The 25,834-nt window shown below is 43.0% G+C and overlaps 1 protein-coding gene and 1 pseudogene across 1 annotated transcript in view; one reads left to right on the forward strand and one right to left on the reverse strand.

Moving 5' to 3' along the window:
- Positions 1-25,834, forward strand: part of LOC126278972 (inactive pancreatic lipase-related protein 1) — a 216,666-nt gene that overhangs the window by 46,878 nt on the left and 143,954 nt on the right. The window contains exon 2 of the mRNA XM_049979267.1: positions 8,646-8,769. Within this exon, the coding sequence (XP_049835224.1) occupies positions 8,706-8,769 (64 nt within the window). The 5' untranslated portion in view covers positions 8,646-8,705. The remainder of the gene's footprint in view (positions 1-8,645; positions 8,770-25,834) is intronic.
- On the reverse strand, positions 9,212-9,329 carry LOC126279177 (5S ribosomal RNA; annotated as a pseudogene).

The following is a 25,834-nucleotide window of genomic DNA, read 5'->3' on the forward strand; positions in this document are numbered from 1 at the left end:
TGAGTATCATAATCAATGAGAGGTGACTAGTCACACGTTTTGAAAACGTCATGGCGCGGCAGAGTGGTAGCTTACAGCCACATCTAACCATTATTCGTCAAAATGAAACCGATAGCACGTTAAAAGCGATTGTGTATGATTAAACAGACGGAGCCCGAGCGGCACCTGTAAGTGAAAGATAACCGGAAAAGCTTATTTAAATTTCTGACTCCGGTATAGTTGTGGGAAGAAACTGAACATTCCACATTAACCTGTCTTAACTTCAACAGGTAAGTGTAATAGAGCCTCCAATGTCTTACAATGCCGCAGACAGCATAGAAGAGTGCACGGCGCCACCGTAAACACCACTGATGGGTCGCTACTACGAGATATGTGTGTAATGATGTGGTGCCAGCGCAAGCCTCGGACCGAACTGACTACCTACGTCTAGGAAGATGGAGGCTGGCTTTACAGTGCTTGAAATTTACTAACTACACTCCTGGAAATGGAAAAAAGAACACATTGACACCGGTGTGTCAGACCCACCATACTTGCTCCGGACACTGCGAGAGGGCTGTACAAGCAATGATCACACGCACGGCACAGCGGACACACCAGGAACCGCGGTGTTGGCCGTCGAATGGCGCTAGCTGCGCAGCATTGGTGCACCGCCGCCGTCAGTGTCAGCCAGTTTGCCGTGGCATACGGAGCTCCATCGCAGTCTTTAACACTGGTAGCATGCCGCGACAGCGTGGACGTGAACCGTATGTGCAGTTGAAGGACTTTGAGCGAGGGCGTATAGTGGGCATGCGGGAGGCCGGGTGGACGTACCGCCGAATTGCTCGACACGTGGGGCGTGAGGTCTCCACAGTACATCGATGTTGTCGCCAGTGGTCGGCGGAAGGTGCACGTGCCCGTCGACCTGGGACCAGACCGCAGCGACGCACGGATGCACGCCAAGACCGTAGGATCCTACGCAGTGCCGTAGGGGACCGCACCGCCACTTCCCAGCAAATTAGGGACACTGTTGCTCCTGGGGTATCGGCGAGGACCATTCGCAACCGTCTCCATGAAGCTGGGCTACGGTCCCGCACACCGTTAGGCCGTCTTCCGCTCACGCCCCAACATCGTGCAGCCCGCCTCCAGTGGTGTCGCGACAGGCGTGAATGGAGGGACGAATGGAGACGTGTCGTCTTCAGCGATGAGAGTCGCTTCTGCCTTGGTGCCAATGATGGTCGTATGCGTGTTTGGCGCCGAGCAGGTGAGCGCCACAATCAGGACTGCATACGACCGAGGCACACAGGGCCAACACCCGGCATCATGGTGTGGGGAGCGATCTCCTGCACTGGCCGTACATCTCTGGTGACCGTGGAGGGGACACTGAATAGTGCACGGTACATCCAAACCGTCATCGAACCCATCGTTCTACCATTCCTAGACCGGCAAGGGAACTTGCTGTTCCAACAGGACAATGCACGTCCGCATGTATCCCGTGCCACCCAACGTGCTCTAGAAGGTGTAAGTCAACTACCCTGGCCAGCAAGATCTCCGGATCTGTCCCCCATTGAGCATGTTTGGGACTGGATGAAGCGTCGTCTCACGCGGTCTGCACGTCCAGCACGAACGCTGGTCCAACTGAGGCGCCAGGTGGAAATGGCATGGCAAGCCGTTCCACAGGACTACATCCAGCATCTCTACGATCGTCTCCATGGGAGAATAGCAGCCTGCATTGCTGCGAAAGGTGGATATACACTGTACTAGTGCCGACATTGTGCATGCTCTGTTGCCTGTGTCTATGTGCCTGTGGTTCTGTCAGTGTGATCATGTGATGTATCTGACCCCAGGAATGTGTCAATAAAGTTTCCCTTTCCTGGGACAATGAATTCACGGTGTTCTTATTTCAATTTCCAGGAGTGTATTATGTAGTCTTAGGGATTTCTTTGTAAAACAAAAACAATTAAAAACTTCAAAATACAAATAAATACTGCCCTAAAACCAGCAAGGCTGTAGCATATCCATAGTATTGCAGGGCTCACAAAGAAGTTTGTTTTTAAAAAAATGTCTAGTTATGACTATTGGTAATACAATTGAAAACCGGTATGATAAGGCACTCAAGGCTCTATTACATTTATTTGTCGAAGTTAAGACCTGTTAATATGGATGTTTTAGTTAATTTCAATAACTAAACGGGAGTCGGAAGATAAATCGGTTTACACGACTTCCCATCGCTTACAGGTGCCGCACAATCCCAGTCAGTTTGGGAATAGACATCCGATTTTAGTGCGCTATCAGTTTTGTCCTGACGACCATCGATGGTCCTTCTTTCTAAGCTATCAGTTTGCCGCGCCATGACTTTTTAAAAAGCTGTGAGTACTGAGCTCTCATGGATTAGTAGGTCTGTAATATTTTAATTTTTTGCACAGGCCACCTGAAGATGAATCTCTACTGCAGCAAAACAAGTAGTGCATTTTCATTAAAAAGCATTTTAAGAGGTAGTACGGTAGATTTTATTCACAGGAATCCAAGCCAAAAAGGGAGAGCAACAGGCAGGAGTATCTATGACTCTCTTAAGGTAGAAAATGCCTCATCAGCAGGTGAAACACGTCAGTAAACTCGACGAGCTACTGGCAGGAGTAACTAAGATTCTCGCAAAGTAGCCGAATAGTTGCGTATCGCTTCTGGCGGACAGGTTACGTTTCGCAGGTCGTCTACGGGCGCTATCACAAAAAAGTCCTTAGAGCATGCTTCATTTTTCCTACAGCACTCACACGGAATCCGTAGCTATCCACCAACACTAGCGTAGACACGTCTTTAATTGCTCTTTACAGCATTCGACGGGGACGCTCTACATCGCCGATGCAGAAACGTTCCACGCTGCTAATGGTGGGCTGTCTGAAGTAAGGAACGCGTTCACCACGGCACAGACCCGTTATTTCCTCGACAAGAAAGGCATTATGGGGCGTTCATGACCCTCTATGCGGCCTTGTAAGGAGGGTAGCAGGGAGGGGGGTGGGGGGTGGGGGGACGGAGCAACGGCGAGCGAAATGTTCTAGGGAGAGCACGGTTAACGGTAGAGCAGTTCACCATCAGCCTCGTCAATATCTAAGGTGCAGTAATTTCCAAAGTAATTTCAGAAGGAGACAACGTTGAAAGTTTGACAGTAGCACACCCTCTTGTTGGTGAAAGCTTACTGACTTTACCCATAGGATCGGAAACGCCGACCAGTCTTATCAAAGATTTCAGGTCAGTTTTGGAAACGATGGAGTAAGGTATATCAGTTTAAACTGAGAAGCTTGGAAGAGGTTTGGCAAGCGGACAATAGCCGCCGATTTTAGCCCTTGTGAATGTCGCCTATGGAGGGAACGAAGTAGGAAGAGACTGCTTGAAGGACGGCAACGCTACGCATCTCATTTCCAAAGAGACAGCCCTCCCTGGTCAACTGGCCAGCCCCGCAGAAGTGGACCATAGTGGGGGAGATGGCGCGGATCGATGATCAATTAAGGATTCTGATTTCTAATCACGGAGTATGGCTTCTACAGCTTTGATTGAGTTCGTGTTGCGTTTTCGAATGTACCTTCTTTATTGTATGATATTTCTTGCAGTATAGGGCACAACGCGGTAAGCCGGTCAGAGTGGCCGAGCGGTTCAAGGCGCTACAGTCTGGAACCGCGCGACCGCTACAGTCGCAGGTTCGAATCATGCCTCGGGCATAGATGTGTGTGATGTCCTTAGGTTTGTTAGATTTAAGCAGTTCTAAGTTCTAGGGGACTGATGACCTCAGATGTTAAGTCTCATAGTGCTCAGAGCCACTAAACGCGGTAATTATGTTATTACTCGTATCTGTACCAAAAGTGGTGAAATCATTCCAGGGGTTTTAGCATGAGCTTCCCACCCGTGGCTTTGTCTGCATTACACTACATTACATTAATACTTGTTCCATAGTTCATGATTACGATATTTCGTAATGATGTGGAACGTGCAAGTTTAACATAAGTTCTCTTTACACAATATAATTAATTTTTCTACGGTTAGTACTTCATATCTAAAAATGCATCTATTGAGTAGAAGAAATTGTCACTCAGAAATTCTTTTAATTTGCTTTTTAAATGTTGGTTGGATATCTGCCAGACTTTTAAGGGTGATTGACGATTGAACAAAGATTTTTGTGGCACCAAAATTCACTCCTTCCTGTGGCAAAGTCAGATTTAATCCATGATAGTGAAGATCGTTCTTTCTTCTAGTGTTGTGGCTATGCACTTTGCTATTATTTTTGAATTGGCGGGTTATTAATACAACTTTTATAAGTAAATATATGTATTGCACAAAGTTCTGTGAATATCCCGAATTTCTTAAGTAAATGTCTGCAATGTGATCTTGGGTGGGCTCCAACTATTATTCTGATTACACGCTTTTGAGCAATCAATACTTTTTCTCTTAATGATGAATTATCCCAAAATATAATGCCATATGAACGTGGTGAATGAATATAGCCACATGAGGCTAATTTAATGATATATTTCTCATAAAAATTTGCAGTTACCTAACAGCATAAGTAGCTGAACCTAAATGTTTCGGCAGATCATCAATGTGCTTCTTCAAGTTCAATTTCTCATCACTGCACACACCCAGAAATTTTGAATATTCTGCCTTAGCGACAGACTTCTCTTCAAAATCTATATTTATCAACGGTGTTATGCTATTTATTGTGCAGAATTGTTTGTACAGTGTTTTCTCAAAATTTTGTGAGAGTCCATTTGTAAGAACCACTAAGCAATTTTCTGAAAGACATTATTTACAATTTCCTCAAATGATGATACTTGTATCATCAGCAAAAAGAACAAGCTTTGCATCTTCATGAATATAGAGCTGCAATTCATATATATATGAACACTATGGGACACCATTCTTAATACCTGCCCTGTTAGAGAATTCTGGTGATTTTTGCAGACTATCGGTACTGTTAAATTCAGACTTCTGCATTCTTCCAGTTAAATATCAATTAAACTATTTGTGCACTGTCCCACTCATATCACAATACTTTAGCTTATGTAGAAGAATTTCGTGATTCACACGTTCAAAGACTTTGAGATACCACCAATTATCCAGATGGGTGATGTTCGGTCATTCAGAGCATTTAATATTTGATCAATGAAAGCATATACAGCGTTGCCTGTTGAAAAGCTTTTCTGAAAACCAAACTGAAATTTGTTAATACTTCACTTTTACAAAAATGTGACGCTACTCTTGAATATATTAGTTTCACAAGAATTTTGGATAAAGCTGTTAGAAATGAGACTGGGTGGTAGCTATTAGTACCCCTTTTTTTGCAATGGTTTAAGAATAACGTGCTTCAGTCTGTCTCGAAAAATGTTCTGTTTCATAGAGCTACTACATATGTGGCTGAGAATTCTACTGATCTGCTGGAAACAAGCTTCTAGTGCTCTGGTGGAAATACCATCAATTTCGTGTGAGCTTTTAGTTTTGAGGGAATTTATTATTTTCCTAATTTCAATAGGAGAGGATGATGGAATTTCAGCTTCATCATATTGTACAGTTATTGCCTCTTCCATATACTGCCTTGCATTTTTTATTAAATAGCTGGATCCTATTTTGTCAACAACACATAAAATGTTTATTAAAAATGTTTTCTACTTATGACTCTTTGCTAACAAACGTTTCACTGAGTTTGATAGAAATACAGTTTTCTTGTGATCTCAGTTGCCCTGTTTCCCTTTTAACAATATTCTAAATTGTTTTAATTTCATTATCAGAGGTGCTAGTTTCAGTACATACTTCTGGACTTTTTAGCGACTTTTCTCAATATAGTGCAGTAATATTTATAACGCTTCTGGACCATTACGCCTTCTAGCCATAAGATACATTTCCCTTTTGTGTTGGTATTTGTGGATTCAGTAAGCCATGGTTTCTTAGATGGTTTCTTTTAATTGTATTTCACTATTTCCTTAGGGAAATTGTTTTCAAATATAATAACAAAGGTATCATGAAATAGATTAAATTTTAAATTAGAATCAGGTTCCCTGTACACCTCATCCCAGTCTAACTGTTGCAAGCTTTCCCTACAATCTGGAATCGTTAAATCGTTAATTGAACGAATATGTGAAATATCAGTGAAACTATATGGTTCAAGAGACCTTTTCAAGACTCAACCATCTATGATGTACACATGGAGATTTGTGCGACAAATTAAAGCTTCTACTGCAGTCAGGATTCGAACCTGGGTCTTTTCCTCACTAGGCAGACGCTCTAACCAGTACGTCACTGTGGCACAGTGGCTTTGCACTACTGCATGGACTATCCTAGCACGCTCCCCTCCTCAGTCCAATTTCCCATTGACGCCTCAGCCCCGTTTGGTATCCCCCCTAAACTTGAACAGCATTGCAGAGACTCTCCAACTGTATTGGAGTGGCAGCTCAGCATCAAACGAAATGGGCGACCTGCCTGAAACCCAGTAATAGGTGTTTTTAACCAATGAAACTAGATGGTTACTGATATGCTATTCCAATACAGTTGGAGACCCTATGCAATGCTTTTTGACTTTAGGTGGACTACCTAAGTTGGTTGAGGCGTGAATGAAAATTTGGATTGATGGGAGAGGCGTGCTAATGTCCGTACAGTTGTGCAAAACCAATGTGCCTATATGGTACAGTAGTTAGCGCGTTAGCCTTGTGAGCAGGAGACTCCTGGTACAAATTTTCATTCATTGCTTCAATATGCATATCATCAGATATATTTCACATAATTTTAACGTAAGTCACACGTAATCGTAAATGTATTTCACCTGTATCTCGAGCGAATTTCGCCCTGCAGTTTCATTTTTACTCATCTTATTGTTTATGACGTCGTATCTCCTCAATTATGTGCTATACACTGATAAAATATTTTTCAGATACATACAAAGGTTTATGTGGCTATTATCTGCGAAATGTGTTGTGAATAGAGTTAGGAATAATGAAGTAAATAAATTAAATCATCATACTCGATGCGCCACTTGTTCACGCAATTCAGTGTTTATGACGTAATATCTCCTGAACTATGTGTTGTATGATATATTTTTGTAGGTACATTCAGTAAATTCAGCGGCATAAGTGGATACTGTCTATCAAAAGTGTCATTAATAGAGTTAGTAGTGAAGAAGTAATAAATTAAAACGCCATGACACCTCACTTTGTCACTATTTGACATCATATCTTCTGAGCTATGTATCATAATATGATATACGTTTGCTGGTACATTTAGTGGTGTGTGTAAGTACCGTCTGCGAAATGTGACAATAACACAGTAAATAGTAAATAAGTAAGAAATTAAAATGTCATGCTTCATGAGACACTATTACTGCATGAGCTGCGAAAATGTAGTAAACCATAATCGTTTCTCGTTTCATCATTTTATAGGCTCTGTCAGCGAGGAAAAGTTTAGTAAGGTCTGAAATTATTTGTAAATGTTTGTTGCAAGTCACTAAGTGCTCTCATTCTCAAATACTGGGTGACTGAAGAATGACTATTCGCGCGACGTAAGCTACTTTGTTTTTTCACTCACACCCTCACCCCTCCGAAAGGTCGATGCTAACTGCCTCACAGCGATAATTTACAGACAATAGGTGATATGTGTACCAAGTTTGCTCCAGTGGCCTAGGAGGAGATGGAGAATATACATTCATACATATACGTACAAACATCCATTTTTCAATGTTGGGATTCGCGACTACACACACAAGACACGTGGTTGTATGTGACCAACAGTGACTCTGCATACTGCGGACCATGTGGTAAGGCATGGTTTCCGGGAATCCCTCCGGTTGCTGGTCGACCACATTCTGGTCAGCAACGGTTCCTAGTAAAGCAGTTAACGTGCTCGTAGTGTGATGCTATCCCAGATGGGATCACTGAGATCATCACGTCGATCCATTTCCACAATATTATCAACCTGAGACGTATGCTGAGAGCACCCCAGATGGTCAGACCGCAATAATTGTCCTCTCGCTTAAAGAACCTCTCTAACCAGGACAGCAACTTCGCTGAGCTACGCGGTTCCTTTGCGAGAGAGGGCTGCACCTGCCGCGTCACGTAGCATAGAGCAACATATTGAAGGTGATGATAAACAGTATGACAGAGTTATGCGACGCAGAAGCAGTTGACCGCAGCTCGTGGTCTAGTGGCTAGCGTTTCTGCCTCTGGACCATGGGAAGCCGGGTCCGATTCCCGGCCGGGTTGGAGATTTTCTCTGCCCGGGGCTGGGTGTTTGTGTTGTCATCGTCATTTCATCCTCAACAGAATCGTTCGTGACAGTGGCTACATTTGACTATGCAAAAATAGGGACTTTGTACGGGTGCAAATGACCGCGCAGTTGAGCGCCCCACAAACCAATCATCATTATCATCATCATCAGAAACAGATTCGACTTCTGCAGCCATGGAAGATGCTGTGCGGGTACAACATTTTGAGAAAGTTAAGACAACGGTCCTGGATCTCAGCTGTGGCATGTGGTTGGGATTTCCCGCACTGTTATTGAATGTATCCTTGTGGAATTTTTCTCATTGTTGTGAAGTGAAATATGGGTGGAATGAAGTCCTGGTACACCTCAAATTGACTGAGAATGTGGAAACGTTTATTACTTCGAGTAGTATCTACAGAGAATGTTGGTTGCAGGTGGCGATGGAGGCCACCGCCTTGTGAAGAGCCGGCACGGAGCAGTACTATGCCAGCGCGATGGCGGCGTGGCGACGACTCGAGAGTCTGCTACATGCGGCGGTCTGGCTCGTCGTCCTGACAGGTGAGTCCACCGGCAGTGCTGTTGTCTGCAGCCGCTCATCTTCCCTATGCTGTGCGTAAATATTGCTCCAGTGATGGCAGCGGTAGTTGTAGGACGTCGTTTACCAGACGTGCGTTATAAAATTGTAACTGCCCTCCGTTAATTAACGTTCCAAACACCTCAGTACACTGATAGGATTTTAATGTAACAGAATAGGTGTTGACTGATAATTGAATGTACTATGAATGAATCTTATGTCCAACTCAACTCCGCCCGAACAGGCCATGAAGCCCCAACGGTACCGACCGGCCACCGTGTCACCCTTCACACCACAGGCGTCAGTGGATGCTGGTATGGAGGGGCATGTGGTCAGCACATCTCCCGGCCGTATGTCAGGTTACGAGACCGGAGCCGCCACTTGTAGCTTCTCAGTTTGCCTCGCAAGGGCTGAGTGCACCCCGCTTACCAACAGCACTTGGCAAACCGGATGGTCACCCATCCACGTGCTAGGCCAGCCCGACAGCGCTTAACTTCGGTGATCTGACGGGAACCGGTGGTACCTCTGCGGCAAGGCCGTTGGCTTAGTAATTAAGTACCCAACTTTAAATAGTTAATTATGCAAGACTGCGTCGCACGTTCACAACAAGCAGAAAGCAAAGATTGCCAACCACCCAGACAGACATCCAATAAATTTATTCAAGATGGCGTCAACAGCTGGATGTAATGTATTGACGAAATCAGGGATTGACAGCTTGCAAGTCTTTCTATAAGAAACTCTATTTAAAGACAGATCAGCGCCAACGCAAAAGCATCTTTGCCTCTTCTGCAGTGCCGAGCACTATGTTCTCGAGTCCTGTTTACCTAGGTAAAAGACAGTCGTTGGTGTACAAGGATTGGACAACACAGGATTAAATACATGCTTGAACATAAATGCAGATGCTAGCCAATCCTGCAAGTTGCCCCGTTGAATTTGACCACGAACGGCACTTTCGCGATATCCTCAATACACTGCAGGCGTCAATCGTTGTCAGAACAGTGTTCTGTGTAGATGCGAGTACGTTAAGTCCAAGCTAAGTGAATGCGACGTGGGCAAATTGTTGGTGCTTTTACGGTGGACGCTGCTGTAACCAAGGTAGCCGAATTGTTTGGTTTTTCAAGATGCACCATACGGAAGATTTGTACTGGACACAGATAAAGCGGAAAAACATCATCCGCCAAGTCACAGCGCGCAGGAAAGTGTGTGTTCAGTTATGGTGACACACGGTCATTAAAGAGTACTGTGACGAAAAATAACAGGACGGCAGCTACAAAAGTCACTGCTGAACGTCGCACCCACGTACCGATTCAGCACCGAAATAACACGAAATGTGAAACTTCCTGGCAGATTAAAACTGTGCGCCGGACCGAGACTCGAACTCGGGACCTCTTCCTGTCGCGGGCAAGTGCTCAGGCAACTGAGCTACCCAAGCACGACTCACGCCCCCTCCTCAGAGCTTTACTTCTGCCAGTACCTCGTTTCCCACCTTCCAAACTTTACAGAAGCTCTCCTGCGAAACTTGCAGAACTAGCACTCCTGAAAGAAAGGATATTACGGAGACATGGCTTAGCCACAGCCTGGGGGATGTTTCCAGAATCATATTTTCACTCTGCAGCGGAGTGTGCGCTGATTTGAAATTCCTGGCAGATTAAAACTGTGTGCCGGATCGAGACTCGAACTCGGGACCTTTGCCTTTCGCGGGCAAGTGCTGGGAACACGAAAGTTGTTCACTAAGCAGGAAAGTGCAATGCGAGCTGGAACTCTAAGACCAAGCATCACTGATTAAAATGACCGCAGCAAGAAAGCGTAGTTCCGAAGCCTGCGAAGCAATGGAAGAAAGTCATTTGGTCGGATGAGTTTTGTTTCACTGTATCCAGCTCATGGCCGAGTTTGCGTACCAAGAGTGAAACATGTCGGGGGCTCGGTGGTGACTTGAGCAACCATATCGTGATATTCCACGGGCCATAGTTAGTGTGCAAGCTCGCATTACTACCACTTTGGTCGATCAAGTGCACCCCGGTGTACTATGTTTGTTCCTCACTTGTGGCGCTGTGTTCCGAGACAAGACCGTTGTTCACACAGCTCTCACCGTCCACGACTGCTTTTGTGAGCGCAAGGATGAATTGTAGCATCTTCCAGGAGCATCACAGTCACCAGATACGAGTACTATTGAACCTTCGTGGTCTACTTTGGAGAGAACGGTGCTTCATTGTTATCAACCTTCATCAACATTACCTGAGCATGTCACTCTTTTGCAGAGATAATGGCATAAGATTCCATTGAAACCCATACAGAAGCTGTACTGTCTTTATCCATTTAGAGACGACTGGAAGCTTGAATGTCAATGGAAATTGGAAATTGTGGTAACATGGCTCTGAGCACTATGGGGCTCAACTGCTGAGGTCATCAGTCCCCTAGAACTTAGAACTACTTAAACCTAATTAGCCTAAGGACAACACACACATCCATGCCCGAGGCAGGATTAGAACCTGCGACCTTAGCGGTCGCGCGTTTGCAGACTGTAGCGCCTAGAACCGCTCGGCCACTCCGGCCGGCGAAATTGTGGTAAGGTTCTATGGGACCAAACTGATGAGGTCATCGGTCCCTAGGCTTACACACTAATCAAACTAGCTTAAAAAACTTAGACTAAAGACAACTCACACACCCATGCCCGAGGGAGAACTCGAACCTACGACGGGGGGGAGCCTCGCCGACCGTAACAAGACGCCATAGACCGCGTGGCTACCCCGTGTGGCAAATGCCAATGGTTTTCATACAACGTATTAGGCATGCGACGTGTTGTGTTCGTGGTGTTTCCGTATTTTTGTTCATCTTCTTTCTGTGACTGACACGAAGAGGATACTGGACGGCAAAAATTCTGCAGAATCTAAAATTTCATCGGTTGTACCCCAAAGAAGTTAATAGCGCTGATAATGTTTTCACCGTAAGTAAAGGATTTAGCAGACAGGATCAGCGGCAATATGAGACTGTTCACTAAAGACATTGTATCGTCGCTTGAACGATCGTAAGGAAAGGCAGACAGGTTTGGACAAGATTTGCACTTCCTACAATGAATTGCAGTTCCCTTCAGATGAGGATAAATGCAAAGTAATGTCTATCATAAAGAGTAAAAACCCGATAGCCTCAGATTGCAAGACCAGTGGTGAACATCTTGAACACTTTACAAAGTATAAGTTTTTAGGAGTAATGCTATGAAGCTAAGTGATATGGAACGATCATACGTATTCAGGCCTAATTTGAATAATAATCGTAACACACAACTGAAAACATAAGCAAAATGTAAAATAGTAAATAAAAAAGTAAATTAAAGTAAGTAAGTAAAAAATAAGTAAAAAGTTTAAACATACGTCAAATCTGCACTTACTACAGAAAGTGACGCCTTCGTGGCAGGCCGCTCTAAAGTTTCTGTTTTCTAGTGCTGGCCAATTAGAGGCGAGGAAAGGCAAAGCTCACTTATAAGATCGTGCTCTCGACAGCCAATGGGAGACGAGAAACGTATTTCTCATTCGTTTCACGTGTCTGACAACGAATCCAGTGAGTGATTACGACGTAGTAGGTGTCGCCCAATTGAGTTTATACCATATTGCACAATGTTATAGTTTCCACATATCGCATGTTTTGGGAGGGATGACTGTCTTCCAGTATCTGAAAATCGTGTTTCATTTGAGCCAGTTGGCAAAAAAGTTTCTATGCTTCCTAGAGAAAAAGGAAGGTCAGAGTCTCATAGAAAGTTTTAAATGGCTCCATAGTCGCCATTGACTATACCTTTATTACAATCGCCACTATTTCAGTTTAGATCTTAAGATAATTTTCAAGTCATTACAGGTGCTGAAAACACAGTTGTACTCAATACGAGTAAAATGACTGAAAATGACGAGAGCCTCTATGGCTCACGTCAGCCTTTGTGTCAGCCATACCTACAGGATGAAAACACAAGAAAAAATTCATACCTTCGTAAAATGTATAGAGGGAATGCAGTAGTTACATTTAAATGGATGTAGGGTGCAGTAGCGAACGAAAGATGATCAGAGTTGCATAGAACTTCATCAGCCTGTCTTCGGACTCACGACCACAGCGACCTACCGATAAAAAGGTGTTCACTGTTTTACAGTGTCATGGCAGGCCGCTTGTAGTCGAGCGGTTCTAGGCGCTTCAGTCCGGAACAGCGCTGCTGCTACGGTCGCAGGTTCGAATCCTGCCTCGGGCATGAATGTGTGTGATGTGTGTTAGTTAGGTTTAAGTAGTTCTAAGTCTAGGGGACCGATGACCTCAGATGTTAAGTCCCATAGTGCTTAGAGTCATTTGAACCATTTACAGTGTCATGAACTCGACGTTCCAACTTCGTTACTCAATACTTGGAGACGGCAATTTCACACATTTATTTATTTTGGGTTTATACAACGTTGACCACCCAGCCAGCAGTAGTTACAACAGTAAAAACACTTTAAAAAATGACGTAATGTAAAATAAAAGATTAGGCTTAGCTTTCGGGATAACCAACATAACAAGAACATAATATTACATACAATTTTATTCTTAACAACGTTTTCATGTGACGTACTTTTCTGAAGACAGTCTGAGTCTATATGTGCACATACCAAATAGTAATTTAAAATTTATGAAAAGGAACAATAATTTGAGAGTTCATAAACAAATACAAGATCTTAATTTAAAATATACACACACAAAGATACAAAACGTTATTCTAACTGGACTGTCTTCATAAAAGCACTTCATCCAAAATGACTTACAGTACCTAGTTTAAATCTGTATATCAGCTTCTTTTAAGCATTCAGCCCTCAAAGTGTACTCACATAGATTCGGTAAAGTAAGGAAGTAACACTTGTAACTAGCGGAGAACCCCTTCTAACGAGTTTCTTGCACAGCACTTCTTGTTCTTCCTTGTGCTCAGTGCATGCGAGTATTACATGATTCAGATCGGCCACATGAGTTTGATCCTCATCACAATGTCTAAACACTAGAACTTTTATTCGATGTAACCAATTCTTGCACTGTGTGACTACCCCTACTTGAAGCGTCCGATTCAGAATTCTGTTTCACCAACACATCAAGATGTAGTTTTAGACTTTAAGCTTAATTAATGTAGCCTCATGGATATGTGAAAAGGATATTCGAGCTAGGCAGAAAAGGTTTGCCTCTTAGTGTTGGACCGATTGGGACGCATGCTTACGTCCTCGAAATACTGCAAAAAAATCTCAAAAACTTTGAATGAGTTTGTATGTGGTTTGGATAAGATTTCTTTGTAAATATGAGGCGCAAGTTACTCTATCAGTGTCAACATGATTAATATTCTATACATCTAGAGATGTAACAATTTATTTTCGTTGATGTAGCTCCAGTGTACAAGATGAAATTTTTTTTGTGACACATCAGTCGTCTGACTGGTATCATGCGGCCAGCCACGAATTCCTCTCCTGTGTCATCTCAGCGTCGCACCTGCAGCCAACTTCCTCAATTAACTGTTGCCACTGTATATCAGTCTCTGCTGCTCCCCATAGTTCCCGCGCTCAACAGCTTCCACTAATACGTGGAAGTAATTCCCTGATATCTTAACGCATGTCATTACATTAAGTTCATCTTGCTATTAATATTTTCCACAGGATCCTCTTCTGGCCGATTCTGCGGAGAACCTCCTCATTTCTTATCAAACCACCTAATATTCAAAATCCTTCTATTGTACCAAATCTCACACCTTATATCTACACTGTTCATTTTCCAGAGTGAATCTTTGCAGCAGAGCGTTACTTCGACAGAGAATTCTCTTAAAGACTGAGTTACCGAGACACGTCTCACGATCCATCCTCCAAACTGATGTTTTATTTAGTTCCTACAATAATCACAGCTGAAATTAAGCGTCACCAACACATACAGACGTATTTCTTCAATTACAATCGGTAACCATATAGAAGTGGATAAAATAAATAAAAATAATGAGTGCAGAAATAAATGAATACTACAAATAACCATTAAAGCTGAAAGATAGAATAAACACACTGATAGCTGTACGTGTACCAAACGCACCGAATGGTTTAAATGGCTCTAAGCACTATAGGACTTAACATCTGAGGTCATCAGTCCCCTACACTTAAACCTACTTAAACCTAACCAACCTAAGGACATCACCCACATCCATGCGCGACGCAGGATTCGAACCTGCGACCGCAACAGCAGCGCGTTTCCGGACTGAACCACCTAGAACCGCTCGGCCACTTCTTCATCAATAAGTCTATCCATAGTAATTGTACCGGGATTTGAACTGTTGTGAGCTATTTTCATTTCAAAACAGATACGAAGCTATTTGGGGCAAAAAGCGAAACGAAATGCAAAAATTCTGTAACGAACCGCCGGAGACCGTATGATGGCAAACTACACAGTAGGTGAAACGTAATGGCAGATTAAAACTGTGTGCCGGACCGAGACTCGAACAAAGTTTTAATCTGCCAGTAAGTTTCGTATCAGCACAAACTCCACTGCAGAGAAATTCTCATTCTGTAAACATCCCCCAGGCTGTGGCTAAGCCATGTCTCAGCAGTGTCCTTTCTTCTAGGAGTGCTAGTTCTGCAAGGTTCGCAGAAGAGCTACTGTGAAGTTTGGAAGGTAGGAGACGAGGTACTGCCAGAACTGAAGTTGTGAGGGTGGGTTGTGAGTCGTGCCTGGGTAGCTCAGCCAGTAGAGCACTTGCCCGCGATAGGCACTGGTCCCGAGATCGAGTCTTGGTTCCAGCACACAGTTTTAATCTGCCAGTAAGTTTCATATCAGCGCAACACTCCGCTGCAGAGTGAAAATCTCATTCTGTACTCAGTAAGTATCCCTGAACAAACTCTGAAAGTCTGTCGGTTATGTTCTGGTTCACCCAGTAGAGGCTGATAGTGGCGGTAGTAGATATATTCCTTGTAGAGAAGAAAGGTTTAGTCCTCGTTAAACTGGTACCGGGTGGGAGGGAGGTTCTGCTCTAATAGAGGTCATTGCTGAGAGAAAAAAAAAGGATTCGGGATACGGCAATCTTGTGTAACTCAGTTCGCTCTTTTCGTTAAGAGATCCTGACAGTAGCAGAAGGGTACCCAGGCTGACGCCATGTTTACTTATTTCCGTAAAGCATTCGATGTAGATCTTCACTGCCGCCCAGTGCACAAAATAGAAAGGAGCTATAACATGTCATTCTTACCAAATCGAAACAGCCAGATGTAAAAGGAATTTTGGGTGAACACTAAGGGAATGCCGTAGTTCCGTTCTTTTCACGGTATATATAAATTAATCATCTGGCGAATAACGTCGGAAGCTCCATGAGACTGTAAATCACAAGCAAGCAACGTCCAAATGGTGTAATTTGTTCATTTAAGTGAGGTGCTCAAACGCGTGGCCATTTTCCTGAATGCACAACTCACCGCATACTCCAGGCGACCTGCGGACGAGATGTAAAGTTGCTAGATGGTACGCAGCAGTATGCTGTCACACAACACTGGCCTTAAATCATACATAAACAAACACATACACACACACACGTAATTTTAATAATTGTCTGGGACTGTTGACAAAATTATGCCAGGAAAAAAAAAAAAAACAGTGGCAGAAATAAAATAAAACATTACCAGACCCCAGTCTAACCAAAGTTTCCTGGAGGTTTCCCTTACTTGTCAAGCGAACGCGAGAGCTGAAAATACCCTCCCTTTTATTCCCAAGCGGGAATTCCTCTGCTCTATTACTTGTAAATGGCTGGAGAGAACAGTGTCTCTGTAGTGTGGTGGATCCAAACAGCTCCCTACACTGCGGAGTAGGGAATGGAAAGTGTAAAAAAGAAAAGTATGCCCTATTATAAGTTTTCCTGATACCGTATTCTGTATCTCTGTAAATGTTGTTCGCACGTGTTCTGACTTACACAGCATCTTTGATGGTTTACTCCGAGTAGCATGAAGTGTGTTCGTCTGCGAAGTTGAGCAATCAGCAAATAAAGCTGCCATGTGACCATTTCCCGGTACAGTCAAGGATGTTCTCTTGTTGGGAGGGCTGGTACGTGTTGTACTGAGCCCCATATGCCAACTGAGGAGCTCAGTAGTGGCTCCTCGGTGGGCTGACAGCATCCATACCACATCTGCATGATGCCGCAATGCAGAAGATGACACGGCGGCTGTTAGATAACCTCTGAGCCTTCGCGGAGGAGCTAGTTAAAGCTTGAAGTGTAAGCAAGAATCCGTGTCTGCTCAAATAACATTTTAAATTATTCATGAGGCTGTAGCCGGCAACAGCACATATTTACATTTTTCTAGAGCGAAAAGTCTTGCTTGAGAAGACATGAATTCCAGCACACCCTTCAGGCTACTTGGATTCAGTCGTGGAATAGGGTGTGAAAATCATAATGCGGTTGTGTATGTACTATACAGTAACGGAGATATTACTGTTCACTGCAGCAGTCCGGCTTTCGGCATGAAAATTGTGGTGTCATAGCAAGACACCACACTTGCTAGGTGGTAGCCTTTAAATCGGCCGCGGTTCGCTTGTATACGTCGGACCGGTGTGTCGCCACTATCAGTGATTGCAGACCGAGCGCGGCCACATGGCAGGTCTAGTCTAGAGAGACTCCCTAGCACTCGCCCCAGTTGTACAGCCGAATTTGCTAGCAATGGTTCACTGACTATATACACTCTCATTTGCAGAGACGACAGTTTAGCATAGCCTTCAGCTACGTCATTTGCTACGACCTAGCAAGGCGCCATATTCTTCAAGAATGTATTCTGAACTGATAATACTGTGAATCATGTACCGTCAAGAGCGACGTTCATCAATAATGGATTAAAGTTACGTGCCAAACTAGGTACGTCCGCTTTTTGAATTATAATTCCTTGTCATGTTCCAGACCTCACGTCAGTATAGTTCTTCCCTCCTCATGTCAGCCTGCGTGAGCTAAAACGCGTGCATTTCGGCCTCCTCTAGTAACACGATGTTGGCTCTTAAGCGAACACAACAAAAATTGCACAATGTTTGTCGTCCGCTGTGACAGTTGTGAACCTGTCAACAAGGGCCGAGCACGGTAGTTGCACAGTTTGGGCGCGAATGCCAAAAGCGATTAGCTTGTTGTTCAGTCCAGGGTTCCACACTGTGTCAAAAGCTTTTCTGCTCCTAAACAAGAAACTGATGTACATTGTATAATGTTTATTGCTTTTGTGATATTGCTATTAATTCTTAACATAGGGTCATTGGTTGAGTGTTGTTTCCTAACACCGGCTTGTATGTAAGGAGATATCTTTTATTCTTCAGTACAACACTGAAAGCATGTATGCAATAGTGTTTCGAAACATTTACCTGTTACTGGTAGCAAAGTAATCAGCTTATATAAGAGAACGTTACTCAACAGTTCCTAATGCTTTGGTAACATTACTTTATTAGCTTAGCTGCTTTACATTCGTTTAAGTTCGAGCGCTTGCGATGAACATGATGTGTAATACCTTTGTTATTTCTCCCCTTAGTGCAGTACGTCGTTGAAATCTGCAAATGCTGTCAATACAATCAACTTACTTTTCTCCTTTATCTACTGCAATTTCAGTGTGATCATTAAGAGTACGCGCTGACACTGAGATCAGTCTGTATAACAAATCCTACGTCAAAGACTTCAGAGTTACATTTTGTAAATAGCTTACCTGTTTTACGTTCACTCCTTTCGCACTATAGGTTCAGCTTTGTACCTGCAGTATAGTGTTCTTAGCCAGAAGGCTTACTTAGCCGTTATCGCTTCTCTAAAACACAGATTAATGAGGACTCTGAAGACTCTGGAACGTTATGAGCATGAACCTCCGCTGAAATTTAATTTATCCAAGAGAGAGAGAGGGGAGGGGAAGGCAAATTTCTGGTATCAATATTAACTGTGTTGGCCAGTTTCAAGATGTGACATCTCAAGAAATAAGTTTCATAGGTGACACAAAAATGGACACAATTGGCTAATTCTGCACGGTAAATGATGACAGCCAAAACAGTTGCAGGATACAGATTTCTTAAAATTCTTGACCACGGTTTAGGTGTATCTAAATATACCTTCATCAGAAGTAAAATACACTAAAATTACATCCTGCAATGGAGATTCATGAAACAATTGTGCCAAAGGCGTCGTCAGTTGTTAGTGTTCGGATCGACCCTCTGTCCATAATCATGCTGCATTAATGGAGATGATGCTTTATCTACTTACGACGCCTTTGGCACAATTGTTTTATGAAACTCCATTGCAGGATGTAATTTTAGTGTATCTTACTTCTGATGAAGGTATATTTAGATACACCGAAACCGTGGTCAAGAATTTTAATAAATCTTTATCCTGCAACTGTTTTGGTTGTCATCATTTACCATAAAGAATTTCAACAGTTGCTGTTTCAGCCTTGTTTAAAATCTTGACAATTGGCTAAATTAGATTTGGCAGAATCGCTTCTAGAAGTTTATGAGATTTCTGTAATGAAGAAAATCTCTGTATACCAAATTCCAGACAGAGGCACTGATTGTTGTTCCTCTCTGCCCCCCCCCCCCCCCCCCCCCCCCACCATCACTCTCCATGCGCCACGCACCCCGAAGTTGCTGACACCTATGATTGTGAGTACTTAACCGGGGCTGCACTTGTACGTTGCACAAACAACAGCGTCATGTTTTGGACAGCAGCTGTAATACCTGCAGGCAACAACCGTGGTGCAGACTTCAGCCTGCGTCGCCGAGCGGAATCTTCGCACCCGCGCTGTTCGGATGGCGGCCGTTGTGTGGAAGTGGGCCACATCGAGCCTCGCTGCTGCTGCTGCAGCAGCCGGCAGTCACTGACCTTGCCCCGGGAGACTTTCACTGAGCCGGCGCGCGTCCACAGCGTCCGACACAGTCCCGCTATTAACTCCCGCAATTGGGTCACCGGGGCGTCGATTTTGCACTGCTGTCTAGTCGGCCTTCTGCGAGAGCCGAAAGATATCATAATTTTCTCTTTTTTCTTTCCACGGCAGTGCACAAGACCTTGCTCCAGAAACAAAATATTGGCGTGACGTATTTCTGGATATCGAACACCTGCCTGACACGCAATCGACCAGTATCATAGCAATGCACTACACAGTGCATACAGAGTGTATTCAACTATTATAGGTACAAACGAAAGGGCCGACTAGGGGAGAAGAAAACAAGCATGTAATCCTGACGAACATAGATCGCTCAGAACATAATGTAAAGATACTGCAGTACAATCATACACAGCAAATAAGTGTCGTTCCAAGAAAGGAATCGTATACTGTTATATTACATTGTTGGCCGGGTGTCCTTCCTGTCGTGACCCCGTTGGCTGTGCAAAAAATGTAGACAGTTATGAAAGAGTCATACAGTATTTTTAAAGGAACACACCATCACTTAACTACAACTCAGGTTTCGGCCTTTAAGCCTTTGTCAGGTATTTGATTTTATGTCTTTAACATATATTGCAGGACAATTAAGAGCATGTCAAGTGACCTGCAGTATGTCATTTTATGCAATGTACGCCATTTTCAAGTATTTGATTTTATGTCTTTAACATATATTGCGCGACACTTACCAACATGTTAAGTGTCTTACAATATATGTTAAAGACATAAAATCAAATTCCTAAAAATGGTTTAAAAGGGCGTAAACCTGTGTTGTATATAAATAAACAATAAAACAGTCAAATGGCGATGTATTCGTCAAAAATTTAAGCTTGTAAATGAATGCATTCAAAAGATATGGCTATTTATGTCTCATAATTTGTTACTCGCAAACACACTTATCAAAAGCACGCTGGCGGTGTGAAAAAATTTGAGGTTGTAAATGAATACAATCAAAAGATACGACTCACAAACTCACCCATCAAAACCTATACACTAATTCCTAGATTAATGAAATTTAGCAAGGAGCAACGTTTCACCGAAGAAGTAAGGGAAAAAAACCGAAATTGTAAATTTTTGACCATATCACACGAAAAAATATCTTTTGCGTCATTTGTTATCCGAAAGTCTTCCTGTCTGTCAAGACCCCTTTCCCTAAAATAAATTGATATAGTATAGGGGAAGGTCAAACGGCGAAGTTGGCAGTAGAAGGCGAGTAGGATTCCATTTATGTCAGGAGAAGATGGGTTCGAGTTTTCATTTGGAATGGAAGAGGTAGTATGAGTTATACTTTGGGTGGGTGGGGTTATATGATTCCCTGGTCTGGGAGGGAAAGTGATTATAAATTATCTGTGAATGGACGTGGGGGTTGGAATTGTTAGTAAGGTGGGAGATACTGAAAGAGGTGCGACAGTGGTCACGACTCTCAAGAGTTGGGGATGGAGTAATATGTTGGTAGTCAGTTTTGACGTATGACTGACGGAGGAATTCTAGGTGTTTGACGAGATGAAAGAACTTTATTAGCTGATAAAGATAAGGGTGGATGAGGGCAAGCCACATGGAAGGTGAACTGGTGTGCATGGTGTTCAAGGATATGGAGACAATGGTAAAATTTGGGACTTTCTTTTTTATTTTCTTTAAACCAGGTGGGTGACCAGCCACCTGTGGGTATATGGCTGGTCCTTTTTTTTTGGAACAGCCAAGGATCCATGAAGCGTTCCCACGGGTAAGAATTATATAGGTATGTATGATAGTCAAGGAAATTGCTGCCTTGTTCGGCCATTCAATAGTGTTAAACTCATGCTGGCTTTTTGTTGAAAACTTAGTAAGAGGCTGTTCTAAGATACCTTCGGATTGAAAGTTAGTCAAAAGTATGTTACTATTTTAGTTTAATGATATCGACGGCTCTCCACTTTCAAGTGCAGGATCTCGGGGACGGGACGAAAGATCGGCTACTTTTATCTATAATTATTCATGGGAGAGAAGTTGGAAAAATTGAATTGATATGTTACCACTTACTACCATTTAAGAGGACTGAAAACACAGTCAACTTCAGCACCCCTATCTTTATTTCACGGCAAATATTAGTGCTACATGAAGCGCGCGCGGGTACACACACAAACACACACACACAAACACACACATATTTGCTGTAGAGGGCAACGGAAAATGGCAACAGTTGGCATAAGTGTGTCTCCTCATTCCCCAAGAACGTGAGTGCTCTCTTGGCCTAAGATATACAGTCCTTGCCTACCAGGCACGGAAGATTTCTCCGTGTACTCGCGCACTGATATTTCTAATACGAAGACAAATCCGTACCCCCTCTGGGCTGATACATTGGCGACAGAGTCTTCACCACATGGCCATAGGCATCTAGCACCAACATTTATTTCCCTAAATCGAGTATTGCTAATACCAAGTTGATTCCTCTGCAAAACACCATAGGAAAAAACTCCCTCTATTCTTAACCAATCCACGCTTCAGCTGATTCTTTATTGATCATATCACATACAGGACGTAATATCCTGAGATACCTTTCATTCATTTTATGCATATTCCAGTTTTGTAAGTAACTTTGTCTGGGGCCATGGTTTTTTGTTTTCTTTATTTTGTGTCATTTTCCATCACTCACAACACAAATAAAGAAAACAACAAAGACAATTTTGTTGAGTTATAGCACTTTATGCCTGTTTTATCCAAACCAAAGAAGAAGGAAGATAAGAGTGTAATGTCACGTCGACAATGTGGTCATTAGAGGTGTACCACAGGCCTACTGCATTTGCGAGTTTTTCCAAATCGCGCAAAACCTAAATGTTCTCATGGCTGCGTATCCAATGTCTCCCAGTTGCGCCACATAGCTCCGTCAAACTAGTAGTAGAGTTTAACATTCTGTGGTTAGTTATAGAGATACATTTCGTGTTAGCACCTATTTCTCTGCAAATTGTGAGGGTAATGCTACAGTTGATACCATACTTATCGACAAATGTAATTAATGTGCTAAATAGGATTGACAAGGAAGAATCGTTGAAAACATTGTTTTTGAATTTGGAGTTTGCGACGGTGTCAGAATGGTAGAATGGCCATCCGCTTGTGACTGCACTGACACTGTTAGAGGAGAGAAACTGGTGAAAATGTTGACCCGCCAGAGTTTGTTGAATCTGCAAACATTGCCGTTTGCTCAGACATAGATGATGATGACGTTAATTATTGGCTGCAACATGACGGTATGATTTCTCATAGCGAAATTACAGTATCACCTGTTTTTCGTTTTCAAAACAAAGATATTAGTGATAGTGAATTAGCTGATGAAGTTGGCACCCAATCTGACGACATTATGACAGATCAGAGGCAACAACAGCTATACACGGTAATGGTTTATTTGGAACACAAAGCGCAAACAATTTCGTTTGAACTACTGCTTGTGTGATGCCAGTATTATCGTGCTTTGCGAATCCGCCTCAAACGGAATTTGCTGATTCTCTGATTGTGTAAAATTAACTTTCTTTTTCTTTCTCAATTACTGCACGAAAGTTATATGAAAATGATGTACTTTCGTGTGTGTGAAAATACATTTTAAGAAAAAAAGACACCACGGAAGAATATCTGAATGTGACTGAAATCGGAGATGTGATGTACATGTTTACAATTTCAGAAAAAGTGGATTATTTATTCAGCAGAAAGAGCTTCACAAATTCATCAGTCTGATAACGCTTTGGTCCACCTCTGGCCCTTATGCAAGCATTTATTCCGGTTGGTATTGATTGGTAGATCTGTCGGATGTCCTCACGAGGTATATCGAATTCTGTCCAATTATCGCGTTAGATCGTCAAAATCCCAAGCCGGTTGGACGGACCTACCAATAATGCCACTAACGTTGTCAACTGGTGAGAGATCTGGCGAATTTTATGGCCAAGGTAGAATTTGGCAGGCACGTAGACCAGCAACAGAAACCCTCGTCGTGCGCGGGAGACGTTGTCTTGCTGAAGTGTAAGCCCAGGATGCCTTGCCCCTGACCCTCGCACCTAGTTGTCGGGCCGTATGGTGGGGGACAGTGAGATTGGTATTCCACCGCTGTCTGGGGCGTCTCCAGACAAGTCTGCGGCCTGGAGTCTCATTGACTGGAGCAGAATTGTTTTCAGCGATGGGTACCGCTTCGAACCGACCCCTGATGATTAGCAACCGTGTTTGGAGACGCTCTAAATAGTCAGTGGGATTATTTTGTCTTACAGCGTAAATATTGTGTATTTATGGAATTTAAATAATTTTATTCCAATTTTTTCCGAATTTCCGACATTGGGATTCTCTATAATCTGGGTGAGTGACGGTCCCACCAAGTCGATGAGGTTTTACTGTACAGCCGCACAACTCCACGAAGATGACGATCAAGATATCCCGAAACACCACACCGTAAACACGACTGTGAGAGCCGCTGAAACGTTACTGGCTAGTTAGGACAGGTGGAAGCAGCTTAGTCCTTGAAACGCTGAGAGGACTCTCTCCCTGTCTCTCCGCGATACGGTCAGCTGAGAGCTTTCTTTGCGCGCCTTTGATAATTCACAGCTGCTAACGGCCGGGAAAGCGGCCGTTCGGATGAGATGTTCACATCAGTCCCGCCCAGGACTTCGGGACGTGCAGTGAAAGCAACCGGCAGGTATTCCTGCTACCTGAGTCAGAGGGGAAACCGCAGGCTGCCGGATTAGCGGGTGACTGGAGTCGGTATTAGCGTGACGTTCTCTGTATCTTTCCCTGGTACAGGTCCGCGATCGTAGTGGCATTAACATGAGGGTTTAGTCCGCAGTCTCACTTGACATTAACAAAATTTCCTAACTACCGGTTTCAGATGTCAAGAAGCCATTATCAATTCTCAAATAGCGATGGAGCCACCATTTCGTCGCAGATATAACGGGTACTTGACAGTAGTTATAAAATTTTTGTGTTTAAATGAGTACGTGTGTAATGTACCTTAGTAGGACCATGTACTATTTCTTCGTGTCTCAACGATGAATTCATCATGAATAATTCCGTCTGATTTTCTCAAGTTCTCCTTATGTTATTACAAGTTGAGTACCCTGCATTGTCTGGGTACGTATTTATTCCAGTCTCCTATTAGTGCAAATTCTCCTTCCCCCTCTCTGTCCAGCTTCTCCTTCGGCCTCTCACTGTCTATTCCCTCTATCTCTCATTGTTATTTGGCATTTAGGGCCTAGCGAGGAAACGAGACACAAAGGATAAGATAAAAAGTTGTCTTCCCTGCATCCTAGTTATTGTTTGATGTGCTCCTAAGTATGTATTCTCTCGAGCAAATAAATATATATGTTATGAAATTTTTATATTTTTTCAGTTCTCAGGATAGTAAAGAATTTACCACACCCTTTGACAAAAATTTGTGGTACGTTTCCTGCGATTTACTGACTGTTCAAAGGCTGGAAGAGTTGGATCCAAATGAAGATTAAACACCATTCATAAAATGCATAAGACAATTTATTTAAAACTACATAACGGCTGTTAGCTGGCTACAGCTGTTAACTTGTGCCGCCACTTTCAGCCATGGTTTTATCATCCGGTGATAACTATTTGTCTGTTTTATTATATTTTTGTTCTTGACTCACGGAGCAAAAACATGTCACTTGACGAGAGCACTGTCGCTGATAGTTTAAGGTTGTTAAGTGATTTCATTTAATTGCAGTTTTCTGGTTTTGGTTGAGAATTTTTACATATGTATCCTTATATATGTATCCTTATATATTTACCTCTGTAACTTTTACCGTTCTGATGAAGAGAGTCTTTTAAGTGTCGAACGCTGGTCAACGCGCTTTTTTTTAAAAAAAGAATTGTGTGCAACCGGTTGGCTGACTGTTACATTTTTTATAACTACATACACTGTTGCTGAACTCACAGCCATAAAATGTTTACAATATGAAAAATGAAATGCACCTTAAAGTATGTTTAAAATAATTTTTAGTAGTGATAACAGTATTTCGGTTAACACAGAACAAGAGCTTTTAGGCTTTGTTAGAACTTTGAAATAACAACTGAGCAATTGTTCTGAAGTGCTAATGACAAATCAGCTCCCGAACTAAATGTAATTTAACAAGGATTGTTAAGCAATTTTAGACTCTACAGATACGCAGTGGGGGAAAGATCAAGTGCTCCAGGAGCTGTA

The sequence above is a fragment of the Schistocerca gregaria genome, chromosome 6, assembly GCF_023897955.1.
Source record: "Schistocerca gregaria isolate iqSchGreg1 chromosome 6, iqSchGreg1.2, whole genome shotgun sequence".
Lineage (NCBI taxonomy): Eukaryota > Metazoa > Arthropoda > Insecta > Orthoptera > Acrididae > Schistocerca > Schistocerca gregaria.